The sequence below is a fragment of the Crocodylus siamensis genome, chromosome 5, assembly GCF_052110815.1.
Source record: "Crocodylus siamensis isolate JL-2025a chromosome 5, ASM5211081v1, whole genome shotgun sequence".
NCBI classification, from domain to species: Eukaryota; Metazoa; Chordata; order Crocodylia; family Crocodylidae; genus Crocodylus; species Crocodylus siamensis.
The window spans coordinates 77,866,505-77,880,702 of NC_143399.1; the positions used below are offsets into that span (position 1 = coordinate 77,866,505).

At 44.4% G+C, this 14,198-nt stretch overlaps 1 protein-coding gene across 2 annotated transcripts in view; it reads left to right on the top strand.

The window, feature by feature from the left end:
- Positions 1-14,198, top strand: part of MARCHF6 (membrane associated ring-CH-type finger 6) — an 82,037-nt gene that overhangs the window by 13,547 nt on the left and 54,292 nt on the right. For both annotated transcript variants that reach the window (XM_090049290.1, XM_090049289.1), the window contains exons 2-3: positions 880-976; positions 4,120-4,193. In XM_090049290.1, coding sequence (XP_089905416.1) covers positions 880-976; positions 4,120-4,193 — 171 coding nt within the window. The remainder of the gene's footprint in view (positions 1-879; positions 977-4,119; positions 4,194-14,198) is intronic.

The window sequence follows — 14,198 nt, forward strand, 5'->3', positions numbered from 1 at the left end:
GCTTCAACAAGACAAGCACCTTGTTTTATTTTGCCTTCCTAAAGGGAAAGTGACTTTTCCAAATCTCACATGGCATAGCTTGGGTTCAATGTACTTGAATGTTGGCTACATGAAGAAGTCATGCACCCTTTTGCTGCAGCTTAAAGTTTAACCCCCTCAATCACTGCTGAAGTGTCAGTGGCTTTTGGCTGCTCACACCATCTGCTCCAGGGTACCTTTCTACTTTTTGTCACTTTGCTGTGTGATCTTTTTAAAATTATTATTATTTCTTCCTGAGCAGTGAGAGAGATTTATTTATTACAGCCCTGGGTAGTATCCTAAACAACTAGTTCTGTGGTTGCCTGAGAGCCGGCATTGTAAATACCAGTCCTCCTTGGCTTTAGTTACAGTTTTACCCAAGCTAAACCATTCTCAGTTTTCAATCCCAAGTGAAGCAGAAACTTTTGGGTACATCAGTGTATGCTGTCAAATGACCCATACATGCATGTTGCCATTTTAGCCATACAAAAATTTTTATATCCTGATGCTTGTGCCTGTCTGTACCCCCAGCACTTGTGTGCTTGTATATGTAAGTCTATTGTAGAACTTTAAAAATATTGTAACTTTTGTTTCATGTGTGTGACAGATGGTGTGCTTAGGAAGAAGGAACAGAAATTTGTTCTGCCCTTGCTCATAGAACCTTTTTCTTGTGTTATATGCGTCTTGTCTGTGTGTTCAGCTTCTTTCATATTAAATTGGTACAGTTCTATTTTGCTATGTGGCATGGTCCTTGACCATAGCAATGTAACTCTTCTGTTTAGAAATCTTAATATAGTTTAATATTAATGTGAGGCTTTTTATTTAACAAAAGTGTAATAAGGTTCTTGTTTTGGTCGGCAGATATATGCAGGGTATGTCGGTCTGAGGGAACACCTGAGAAACCGCTCTATCATCCATGTGTGTGTACTGGCAGTATTAAATTTATTCATCAAGAATGGTAAGTTCTTATATTTTTATTTAAACACAAATATTTTAACACGTTTTTTGAGAGTGAAATTACATGTTAGAGTTAGTAAATGGTAATTCTAGGGAATATTACTTTGTGTTACAGTTAATTAGTGTTAGTGATCAGTCACACATTCAGCGTTAATACTCTCTAATGTGCTCTGCTCAGACTTGCTGCTAGAAGGCTGGGAATCAGAGGAATGGCTAGGGGCTGCAAGTCTGCTCTAGAGGTGCACTGATTCATCGGTTCCATATCAGATTGGCACCGATATGAGGAAAATTGAGAGTATTGGCAATCAGCTTTTTTTTGTCTGATAACGTGGCCAATAAATGCCACATGCATGTGCGCAGCTGCAGCGCAGCATGCAGGCAGCCAGGAGTGCACCCTGGCAGTGTGGAGAGCAGCTGGGTCTGGCTAGTAAGTCTTGGTGGGGGAAAGGGCAAGGGGAGAGGGAAGGGAAGCCAGGTAGGTGCAGATCAAGTCCCTGTGGTGAGGGAGTGAGTGAGGCTGGGATGGGGCAGGTGCTGCCCGGGTGGGGCATGGAATGGAGCCATGTGAAGAGGCTCCTACGACTGTACATACCCTGGGAGGGCATGGGGCGTAAATGCCCCAAGATATGTGTGTGGGGCGGGGTGGGCTGACACTGCAGCCTGGGGCCAGAGTTGCGTCTGGCTCTTCCTGGTGGGGGGTTGGGCCAGGGTACACTCAGGGTGGATGGTGCTGGAAAGGTAGGAGGGGGGTGCTTCAGCTTCCCCTCCCAAATTTGCTATAACCCCCCCAGTTTCAGTACTGCTGCTGCATGCCCCAAGTGCAGCCTGGGCCCAGACCCCCTGTTGGGAAGAGCCCAGTGGAGCCCCAGCCCACCCTGTGCGCAGATCCAGGGGCACACACCCCGCATGCCCTCTTGGGGTACATAGTGGCAGGAGCCGCCCCTCCCCATGCTCCCTAGATGAGGTACAGCTCCATCCTGTGCCCCACCCCAGCTAGGCAGCACCTGCCCCTGCCTCTTTCACAGCCCCAGCTCTAGTCCCACTCCCTTCCTCACTGCAAGGGCCTTGATTTGCCTCCCTTCTCCATGTCCCTTTTCTCCCCCCACCCCTTCTCCCACAACAGACTTACCAGCCAGATGCTGCTTTCCATGCTGAGGGGCTGCATATTAGAATCAGATCGGTATTGGCTGATATGGCTCATTAAAAATTGGCCATCGGTATTGGCCCAAAAAATTTCTATTGGTGCACCCCTCATCTGCTGTATGCCTGCCTTGCTCACTGGTTCTCTAGCCACAGTATAGACCAGGAAGGAGTGTGGGGGAGGGGAAGGGCTCCCTTGTGCTACTTGGATAACTCCCTCTGCCTCCTATCAGCCCCTGGATTACCTCCTCCATCCCATGATCAGCCCGTTTGCCCCCAGGTTGCCCTACCACCCCAGGGTTGCTGCCCTGCCACCTCAAGCAGCCTGAGAGCAACAGTGGTGGCAGCAGAGGGAGGGGGTGGACATGCAACCCATATTGCCCCTGGGAAATCAGATCCAGCCCCCAGCAGGCCTCGCAGCTACCTGACAGCTCTTCCCCCCTGGCCCCTTCCCTTCCACCTCCCCTTAAGTTGCAGGGCCTGATGGGGGCTGAATCAGGGTGCACTGGTGGTGTGGTCTGCCATGATCCCAGGAGCAGGCAGGAAGGCACCTCGTCCAGTTTCACTAGTTGGGCTGATTGGGGCAGCAGGGCAGTGATCTGGGAGCAGAGGGAACAATTGAAGTGACAGGGGAGAGATCTGGGGGTGGAGGAGCAATTTGGAAGTCAGGGGGTAATTTGGGAAGGAGAAAGACAGAAGATCCCTCCCTTTTCCCCTCTTCCCCACTCCCTTGACTTCCTTTGCCCCTTCCCCCCACCCCCTCCCTCCTTACTCCATCCCTGCCCACCCGTTGCTCAGCTGTTCTCATTGTCAGTTTAGGGCTGTAGTGTTCTGAATGATAGCCAGTCCACCTAGGACCAGTGCCTCCTGGGACAGTGGAAGACTGCAGATGGGTGGTTTTATCTCAAGTGAGTAGCCAGAAATTAACTCAAGCTAGGTAGTCCAGCTCAGAGAGAATCCTTGCCCAAAGCGGCATAACTTCAAGATGCCTAAAGGGTGTTTAGCACTAGTTGGATGATTACACATTAATGTTCATTAAGTTTTAAGTGCTCTTAACATGAACTAATTGTAATCTGTAATATCACTCTGAGACGCTTCTAACTCTCCAGAAAAAATTGTATTTGAGAAGCAGTCAGTTTTCAGAGGAAGTATGTTTAAACAATATTTTAAGATGGTTCTTGTAGGCTCAGTAAGTTGTCCCATTGATTAAAGCATGAGGAGTATGCAAGCATGAATACATGTACTTTGGATAGACATATGTGCATAAAACTAAAATTGTACTTGGCTGGTTGTTTTATCCAAACTGTAAACTACAGGAAGAAAATTAGCAGTTTGAACTCGCACTCTTATCTATTACAGCTCAAAAAATGTCTATGAATAGGAGTAAAGTTTTAGTGCCACCCTCTGAATAGGAAATACAGTATTTTATAAAGATATAAAAAATCTTTATAATAATGCAGTGTTAAAGTTGAATGGTTAATCACAAAAATATTGGTTATAATACTGAATAGAAAACTCTTTAAGTCTGTCTGCACTATAAATGCATTGTGATCATTTGTAATTAGGGAGTTGATTACTGTCACAGCAACAAAAAAAAAGATCAGTCTTAGATATGCCTGCATAGCATCTTCTCTGTCTATTTATGAGGATTGTTTGCACAAGTCCACATTACTAGAGAGAGATTGTGTGGTCACTATTCTTGTTAAGAACTCAGATCTTATAGACATTGTTATATACACCAGGTGGATGTGCTATGTACAGTACAAATGCTCTGTTTCAAAAGTTAGTTATTGATAGGCTGCTCTCCTTTTTCCTTTTGAGAATATTTATTTCATTTGAATAATGACTCTTCCTATTTTTATTAACAAGGTTAATGTATTAGATAGCTTTAATTGCAGTTAAATTTAGACTTTCTGCAAGTGGCAAGAAATTAAATGTCTAGTTATCTAAATGTTTGCAATATAGGCGCATTTAGTCCTGTGTTAATGTTTTTCTTCATTGCAGCTTAGTTCAGTGGCTTAAACACAGCAGAAAAGAATACTGTGAATTATGTAAGCACAGATTTGCTTTCACACCAAGTAAGTATATAGTACCTCTTCTCACTTTTCAGCACTATCATTCCTTGTTTATTTTTTTATTTTGTCAGTTGGTTTTATAATTCTAAGCACCATATCTGCATTCCTATTTTTGATATAGTTTTTTATTCCTATTTGAACTATAGCTGTTTTTATTAGATCATGCTTAATTTAGACTTTTAAAATAAAATGTACTTGCTTAGCTGTATTTCACAAGAAAAATAGTATGCAGCATTTTGCTAATAACTTTAATTTCAGTTTTTGGGCAGTTACCATTTTACTAATTGAATTGTGCTGTATGTAGTATTTTTATTACATTAAGGAAGAGTAAATTTTGAAGGAATCCTTGGAATTTTGAGTATTAAGATAAAGTTAAATGTTAATATCCAACAAACTTCTATTCAGCTATCTTCAAAGCATCTAAGAATGCATGTTAGTAAGGTAACAAGTAACTTCCGCTAACTTTGTTTGCAAAATAATTTTAACAGTTGATACTTACCGTGTGTGTTAATACATAGCATTTGAGTATATTAATCTGTTCTTCTGTGCAAGCCAGGCATAATAGCCACCACAAATTATGTTTTCTGTTGTGATTGTGGACAGGCTTTTCCAGAAAAGATCAGAGAGCAGACTCTTGCAGTAAATAATGAGAGTACTTCCATCAAGGAAGGTCTCTCCTGTCTCAGGAAAGCTTGAACAGTTGTATACTCCTGAGGAACCCTCCCACCAATTCCTACAATGTTCTGTTCTCCTTCCTCCAAGAGGACTGATTGCTTGATAGCCTGCCCAGTGGTGAACTGTCAGGGGGAGCCCTGTGGGAGCCACAGTGGATTGTTCTTCATTTGGATCTGCAACTGTTTGTTTTTCCCCCCTTTAGTTCTAGAATTGGGAACGGATCATATCCTTATGTGATTCCTAATGCTGAAAAGTCTTCAGTTTTACAATTTAACAGGAAAGCTAAATATTGATTGAAGGTGTTCAATAAGCAACATCCCATGACTTTTGTGGGAAGTTAAACTTAAGTTGTTCAGCATTGCTGACACTCAGAGTGTTCTGTTGGTGAAGCATTCTTTGGGATATTTATTCTGTTGTTAAACTTGTTTTTTTGCTGCTCCCAAATCTGTTTTCATTGTACTGCAACTATTTTTACCAATAAATATTGGCATTCTAAATGCTGTCTGAAGTTGAGAAGGAAGTTGCAGGTTTGGATAGTTGAAATCAAAGCTGCCTTCCAGGATAACAGAAGTTTTACTGTCTTGTTTTAAATACCTGGATGCAGTTTGGATCTTATTGTTGATAGAGGGTTGTGTGTTATGGTTCCTTTCCCTGTTGAATAGGGAGAGAGGCAACGGAGTCTGGAGAGGAGAGGTTTTAATATCTTAGTCTGTGTCCTGGGAATCTTTGCTTTCATTTAACTGCCCCCACTGTACTTTATGGCAAAGTCAGTTTGCAAACATCAATTAGATAAGTGCATGTTGATAATATTGCTAAAATGAGTAAAGTGGAATATGTATAATAATATTTTAAATTACAATCATTTTGGAATTAATCCTATGCCAGGATGAATAGAACATACAACATCTTTCAGTTGTTGCTGTCTTAGTTATACTTGTTTGTAAGGGTTTCTTAAGTCTTTAAAAAAACTTGAACAAGAAATTACCTTGATTCAGAGAAAACAGTATTTTTGTCAGTCTAGCTTGTTTCATTTCAAATGGCTGGTTTGTGATTTCATTCTAAAAAAAAAAAAGTATAGTTTTGCAAATATATAGTTATTTTTGTGCTCAGAGGACTACTACAGCTTAGAACTACAGGTTTCCCTTGCTTTATGCTGTACATGCGTTCCTGGAAAACGGTGCATATCTCAAATTCACATAAAGGGAACCCAGTTTTTACAATATAACAAATCAGGATACTTTCCAAAACTTTGACTGTAGTGACCCCCCAGACCCATTTCTGCCACTTTTATAAGACAATTTTGGTACTCGCCAACAGCAGAGAGGGGTAGGAGATAAGCTAATGGGATGTTTGGAAGCCATAATGGGGATGGCAGCTACAGAAACACGTGTTGCAGGCAACGAGCGAGGAGCACAGATCCATACAGGAGACTATATTTTGGTGTGTCACTCCCACAATGCACTGCACAGAGCAGCTGACTGTGGGCTTCCACCACACTGATTGCATAAGGGTGAATTGACCTCACACGTAAAGAGTTTTTGGTATAAAAAGGATCATTGGGTAAGAGCGAATTCGCACATACAGAACCCGCATAAAGTGAGGTATCTTAGTCAAGTACTCCTAGTAAAGATCTTTGCTGTTCTGATATACTAGATCTAACGATCTACTAGTTCTGGGTATCTTTTTTTTAAATCTTGGCCACCGTTTACAGTTTTTTTTGTTTGTATGTTAGTAAAATAAATATAAAAGTAACTTGTAATCTGTGTTTTTATTTTTCTGTAAAGGCATATAGATTCATAGATGCTGGGGTCAGAAGGGACCTCAGCAGATCACTGAGTCTGACCCCCTGCCTAGGCAGGAAAGGGTGCTAGGTTCAGATGCGCCTTATTTGAGACTGAAAATGAAACACTGAGGTTCTGACTAAGGCTTGTCCCTAGGTTCAGTGGTTCACTGTCTCATCCTGCCCAAGACGGAAACAAATAATTTCCCTAGGCTATTTTCACCATCACAGGAGTGCCGTCTTAATTTACACACTTAACAGAAACAGATTCTGTGTGCTTGACATCTGATTATATTTAATTAGAAGACACACATACAGAGATACACGTACACGCACACACACGTACATACATATACACATATGGACAGTACAAGCATCACCATTTAGCCCATTACGTTTCAATTCATCTTAAGATACTTTTTTTTTTCCCTAAAGAGCAACTTTTTGCATTTCCTTACTTCCATCCCTGTGGTTGTCCTAAAGTGCATTGATGTCATATCAAACACACGTCAGAACAGTAGAGCTTGTCTCCTGAGAAAAGGTGTGGGTGTGTTTTTTGTCTGGTATTGCACAGTTTTCTAAACTTTTCAGTGTTTTACACTGCATTCAGTAGGATGTAAAATAAATTATCAAACCATGCCAATTGCATAGTATTGGGCATGGTTGTAAAATATACTTGTATGCTTTTTTTGGGTAGACTTTTCAGTAAACTGGATAAATTACTTCCCTCCTTGCCAAAGTAGTCTGCAGTGCAGATGAATGGAAAGTGTGATATAACCAGCAGAATAGAAATTCGACTGTTAAATTAAGGGAAACCAATGGGGAAACCTGTAAGTTTAAAAAAAAAACAAACGTGTTTTGGAATTTGTCTTTTGTATACAAAAATATTACAAAACTAAGATGTGTATGCCTGAATCTGAATAGAGCTTGCAGTACTGTAATCTTTGTCTTTTCTTGCTCATCCCCTCCCTGTTGTTTGTCACCTTTGCTCAGTGTGGCATTTAAAATTTAGAGTGAAAGCTCACTGGGACAAAATTTTATATGAAGTACCCAAGTCAGTGGTTCTCAATCTTTTTTAGACTCAAAGCATACGTAACTTTTTAGAATTGACTAGCAACCCATTTTCAGAAAATAAATTTAATTTTTGATTACAGAAAAATAATAGAACATTTTTTTTTTTATTAAATGCATGCAAAGACCATATGTTTTTGATGCTATGGATTTCTGTCTGAAACCTGTATCTATTTTGTGAATTGTATAGGTGTTTAGATACCTAACAGTGCTAATATTGTGAGGCACTGTGGATGGATCCAAGATTGTGGTGAGGAGGCTGTTAGACCCCCTTCACTGCAGTCCTGGATGCCAGTGTACTCTGAGCTTGTCAGCATGTCAGCCTGGTTCCTGTTTAGCTCCAAGCTCTGAGCTGACCAGTTGATTAGCACAGACTCTGGCTGGAGCCAGGACCACAGGTCAGCTGTTTGCTGCCCCTACCCCCCACGTTTAGCTGTTTGCTGCCCCTATCCCCCACATGTTTAGTACTAGGGAAAAGCAGGGACAAGTGATGGTAGTGCTCAGACCTTGCTTGCATGCAGCTTGAGCCAAGGGGCTGAGCCCTACTATTGCTGCTCGTCCCCTTTTCCCCTGCTGCTGAATTCAGTGGCGGCAGGTGGGAGGGGAATGAAGGGAAGCCATGAACAGTAGTGGTATTCATGCATCTCCAGAGCCTAGAAGGTGAAAGCAGGGACTCCAGCCAAACCTCATGCCAGCCATCTGATGAATCCAGTTCACGGCACATGTGAAGTGCTGGCAGCAGCTGTGCTGACACACCGGTAGGGTCACTATTCCTTAGGGCTGTACAATGCTTCGGTCACTGATTCGATTTGTCAGAGATTCAGCCCTATTTGGCAGCCATATCTCCAAATCCTGAATTGAATCAGGAGACCCTTTACTCTCTCCGAATCGAATTGGAGACCCTCTGAATCGATTCAGAAAGATTTGGCAATTTGGATATAGACACAGCTTTAAATGTTCTTTTCTACATACCTCAAAGCTTGTGAATGCTGTGATGCTGGGGTGGATAGAGTGTCTCTCAGGAGTGCGGGGAGCTCCCTAGCACACTTGGCAGCAGACCCAGAAGTGCTTCTGGTCCACTTCTGGGTCTACTGGGGAGAGTGCTGGGGGGGCCTCCTGGCTCACTGACTGCTGCCTTTTGTGTCTGGGGGGGCACCCAGGGTCCCCCTGTGGCCAGTTGCTGGGGGGGGAGTAGTGGGGAGGAGCCCCCCTGCGTGCTCGGCGGTGGACCGGAAGTACTTCAGGTTCGCTTCTGGGTTCGCTGCTGAGCATGTGGGGAGGCCCCCTTGCACTCCTGTGGGATGCTCCATTCACCCCAGCAGCACAGCATTTATGAGCCACACCTGATACCTTGGGGTATGTAGAAAAAACATTTAAAGCTGTGTCTATGGCCAAATCACTGATTCTCTGAATCAGCATCAAATCTTCAGATTCAGCTGAATCGAATCAGGGACAGTGATCCGAATCAATTAATTCGAATTGGGCCGAATCCAAATCTGAATCAAATACAGCCCATTTCGCACACCCTTGCTGCTCATGCTGTGCACAGCCAAAGTGGGATGTGACAGTGTTGCCACATCCCCTGGGTCTGCTCTTGTGCAACACCATTAAAAGGTTCTCGTGGCATCCCAGTGGGTTTAATATTGAAGCTCACATATTGTGTCCCACTCTGCTTTGAGACTTCAGTGTGCTTAGCAAAAATTAAGGCTCAAATATAAACATATAATAACCTTGAAATCTCAGCAAACTTTTATTTAAAATTGTTAGGTATGTAATCTACCTATGTGAAATGTAGCTTTGCAGACCTTAAATGCTTGTGTTTGATTATAAGGAATGCCTGTCAAAAAACTTGTTAATCTTTTGGTATAACTTTATAATATCTAAATGTCTCTTTATGTTTTGAGAGTGAATAGAATTTGTAAAATTTGGTTATAGCACACATTTATATTTAGACTTTATTTCTGGTGGCACCCAGAGTGGGTAAGGTGCTGTCTAGAACTGGTAAACTGTTAGAAACCTTTTAAAATGTCATTTAAAGGATTTTTTATTTTATTTTACAGAATAGCTTTGCTGAAGCAAGCAAATCAGTTCCCTTTGCTCACTGACCTAGATTGTTGAAATTACATTTACAAAAGAAACTGCTTTTTTACTGACAGACGCGTTGCCAGCATAGAGTTAAGATTGTCCATATTCTGTGCCCTTCCAGACCATTTAAGTCAACAAAACCTAAATTTCTGAAAACACTGAATTAAGATGCATGCCAGCACAATTTGAAGTCTGCTCCCTGGAGTTGCACCACATCATTTGCATTATCTTTTTGTGTAGCTGGATTGAATGTTGGAAGGGTTAGTTTGTAACAGCTTGGCAGAACTGTGATTGTAAGGTGAAGCTATCTAATGAGCTCCAGATCTGCTCCTCTCCTTGCTTTCTGTGTCTAGGTGGTGAAAGGAAAGAGGTGCATGCCTGTCTTGAGAGCCCTGTGCCTTATTTCTGTTGTGAAGGCTGTGTCACTAGCAGCAGGCAGGAATTGTCAGCGGCATGGTGGGATGCAAGTCTGTGAGTTAAGTGATGAGTAAATCAAACCAATGTGTTAAATAGTATGTTGGAAAGGTAGAGGGCTATAAATTTTAGATGCAGATTTTTCCATGGGGTAGGCCAGGGGTGTCTGACTTGCTTGGGGCCCTGGGCTGGATCTGGACTGCAGTACTCCTCGCAGGTTGGATCCAGCTCAGGGAATGGGGACAGCTGCCATGACTACCACAGTGGAGGTGATGAGGGGCCCAGGGGCATCAGTGGGTTCAGGGACAGGGGTATGACAACAGTTGAGCTCTGGGGTTGCAACAAGGGTAGTAGTGAGGCTGAGGGACATGTAATTTCTGGTTGTCTGCTAGTAGCCCTTCTGGATCCAGCTTGCAGGCCATATGTTTGACACTCCTGCAGTAGTTAAATTTATAGAAAAGCAGGTAGAAGTTGCACCTAGTAAATGTAAACACAATGTTTTCTTAACAAAGGGAAAGCATTAGTCCAGTGGTACTCAACCTTCTGCTCCCCACAGGCTGGCATGATTTGGAAATCTGGTGATAGAAGAGTGAAAGCAGAATTAATTAGCATGGCTCTGGAAGAGGGGCTAAAGCCAAAGCAGTTAACTCTGCCACTGTCCACCCACCACCAAATTTCCAGACCTGTATGGAACCCCACAGGCTGAATGACACAGCCCCACGGGCTGGATTTGGCTTGTGGGCCAAAAGCTGAGCACCATCTTATTATACTGTTTCCTGTGGTGGTCAGTGCAGAATACCCAAAGAAGAGGGTAAACACCAGCAAAGGGAGTTGGAGATGTGTGTATGAACAAGCACAAATTTGGAGCAGTTTTGAAAGGGTAGCAGCTGCTACATTCTAATCGCTAAGTGCGGATCAGCTAGCAATGGTACAAATATATAAAGTAGAACCATTCTAGGTTTAAAACTGCCTCGTGCAATATTGAAAATGAAGCAGTTTTGCTACGTTTGTATTGCTTCTGGCTTATTCACGCATAAGATAGCCAACATGGTTTTGTTGCAGGCAGGTCATACCTGACCAGCCTCATTTCCTTCTACAATCAAGTAACTCGCCACCTGGATAGGGGAAATGAGGTTGATGTCATATACTTGGATTTCAGAAAGGCCTTTGACTTAGTCTCCCACAATGTCCTCATGGTAAAACTGGGAAAATGTGTCCTCGACTACTTCCTGGTCTGGTGGCTAGGCAGCTTGCTCTGAGCTAGTTCTGTCCATAAATACTTTCTAGGTCTTGAGTCAGCATGGAGGAAGGTGACCAGTGGCAGTCCTCAGAGTTCAGTACTCAGACCAGTGCTTTTCAGCGTGTTCATCAGTGATTCTGATTTGGGTGATAAATGCGTACTGGCAAAGTTTGCGGATGACTTCAAATTATGGGAGAGTGTGGTCATGCTTGAGGACAGGCTGGGGATACAGGCTGACCTGGACAGGCTTGCAAGGTGGGTGGATCAAAACCTGATGATGTTTAACGCAGAGAAAAGTAAACTGTTCCATCTGGGGAGAAATAATCTGCAACACACAGACTTGGTGTTGCTACACTTGCCAGCATCGCAACTGAAAGAGACCTGGGGGTCATGATAGACCACAGAATGAACATGAGCCACTAATGCAATGGTGTAGCTGGCAGAGCGAATCAAACACTGGCATGCATTTACCAATGCATCTCAGGCAAGACTAAGGATGTCATCCTCCTGCTCTGCTTGGCCTTGGTGAGACAGCAGCTGAAGTACTGTGTCTAGTTCTGGGCACCGGACTTCAGGAAGGATGTGGAGAAGCTTGAGAGAGTCCAAAGGAGGGCCATGTACATGGTTAGAGGTCTGGAGAAGAGCAGGTCATACGATGAGAGGCTGAGAGACGTGGGTCTGTTCAGCCTAGGGAAAAGACGACTTGGAGGGGACTTGGTGGCAGCCTATATATAAGGGGTGCATGTCAAGGCTTGGGGGAGGATCTGTTCACCAAGGCACCCCAGGGGAAGACAAGAAACAATAGACTCAAATTGCCTGAAGATCATTTCAGATTGGACATAAGGAGAAATTTTTTTTACAATTTGAGTGCCAAGGGTCAGGGAACAGAATCCCCCCCCAGAGGTGGTCACCTACCCTGGAGATCTTTAACAAAATGACTTGATGCGCACCTTGCTGGGTCATCTGACTTCAGCAGTCTGTCTTGCTCAAGTGCAGAGGCGCTGGACTTGATGATCTCGTGAGGTCCCTTGCAGCCCCTAACATTTGTGAATAAGAATTAGAACCTAACAGCTGCTGTCCTTTCAGAGTATTCCCATTTTGAAATGGCTTCAACTGTATCCGGTTCTGTGTCCTGTGTGTATTATGGGTGTATTGAGATGTTGCTCAGAAACGGGTGTTGAACTCCCTCAGTTTGGTGGTCTGTGTACACACTGTGTCAGGATGTTATCTGGGCTGCTGCTGCAGACTGTGCATGTCTTCTGAAGACCTTGTTGTTAACAGACAGAACAGGCTCAATTTTAGTGACAAAAGTTTGGCCAGGTTTATGATCAACAGACAATTTGAACGCTAACGTCCTTGGCTGGTGGGTTACAGCGACAGTGGGCAGTTATTTCAGCTGATGGGCCACTTACGAAGTTTTAGAGAGCTGTCAGGGGTCTCACACACGCACACAATCTTTCAGAAGGCATCATATATTAAAAATCAAATATCTAGTGTGGAGGTAGGTAATATTTTTTGACCGGAGTGCCAAAACAGTGTCTACCTTGCAAGGTGCTGGAGTACTGGCATGCTAGAAAAACAAAGTTGGGGGAGTGGGGGCAGTACATGGCAGGACACATTGCATATTAGTATATTTAATAATCATAAATGTTGCCTTTATTGTGTACTTTTTATATTAGGCATGTTGCAGTGAGAGGGAAAAAAAGAGAAACAAGACAGAGAGGAGAGCAGAGAGAGAACCTGGCACATACACATACATACAGAGAACTTCACACACAGAGCCACATGTGCACAAACACAGAGAACCAGAACAGACATACACGCACATCCAGAACCAGACGCATGTGCACACAGAACCAGAGGCATGGATGCACAGAGCTGGGCTGCTAGGTCACCAGGCAAAGTCTGACCCAACAATGTGCTGGGCCTGCTGGAGCCCCTGTGCTTCCCTGGGGAGCCAGCCCCCGGGCTGCAGTGCAGCCAGCCAGGGCCCCAGCCCAGAGCCTGCCCATCAGCCCAACTACCCACCCACTCCATGCAGCTAAGCCTGCAAAGGTGCAGCGCTCCTGGCAAGGGGCAGCGCCAGCCTCATCCCAGAAGGGGGAGCTGGGCCAGCGCTGGGCTTGGAGGGAGTGGGAATGAGGTAGGTTCAGCTGCAAGCAGGCTGGGCTCCGTAGTTGGCAGGAGCTACCCAGAGCTGAGGCTGGCTGCAGCCAGGAGGTTGCAAACATGTGCCTTGGTGCAGACGGTGTGGGGGGCCTGAGGCAGCACAACCCACTCCTGGCACAGAGCTGATGGTGGAGCTCTGGAGCCCAGCACAACTATTTGTAGCCAGCCTGGGCTCTGGGCAGCTGCAGCAAGCAGCGGGCACGTTGCAAACAGCTGTGCCGGGCTCCACAGCTCTAGCATCAGCTCCATGCTGACGGTGACTCTATGTGCACCTTGAAGCGGCCTGGCCCTAAGGCAGCACAACCCTCCTGCTGCCTGCTCTGAGGTGCGCGTGCACGTGCCAGTACAGAGCTGATGCTGGAGCCCGGCATAGCTGTTTGCAGCCTGCCCGCTGCAGCCAGCACTGGCTCTGGGTTGCTGCTTCTAATCACAGAGCCTGAGCTGCTTGCAGCAACGCTTGCAGCTTCCCAGCTGCCTGCTGGGAGTAGCCTTGGCGCTCTAATTGGCAGCAGTTACCCAAAGCTGGGACTGGTGATGGCGTGTCGAGCAAAATGGCCTTGCGTGCCATGCTCAG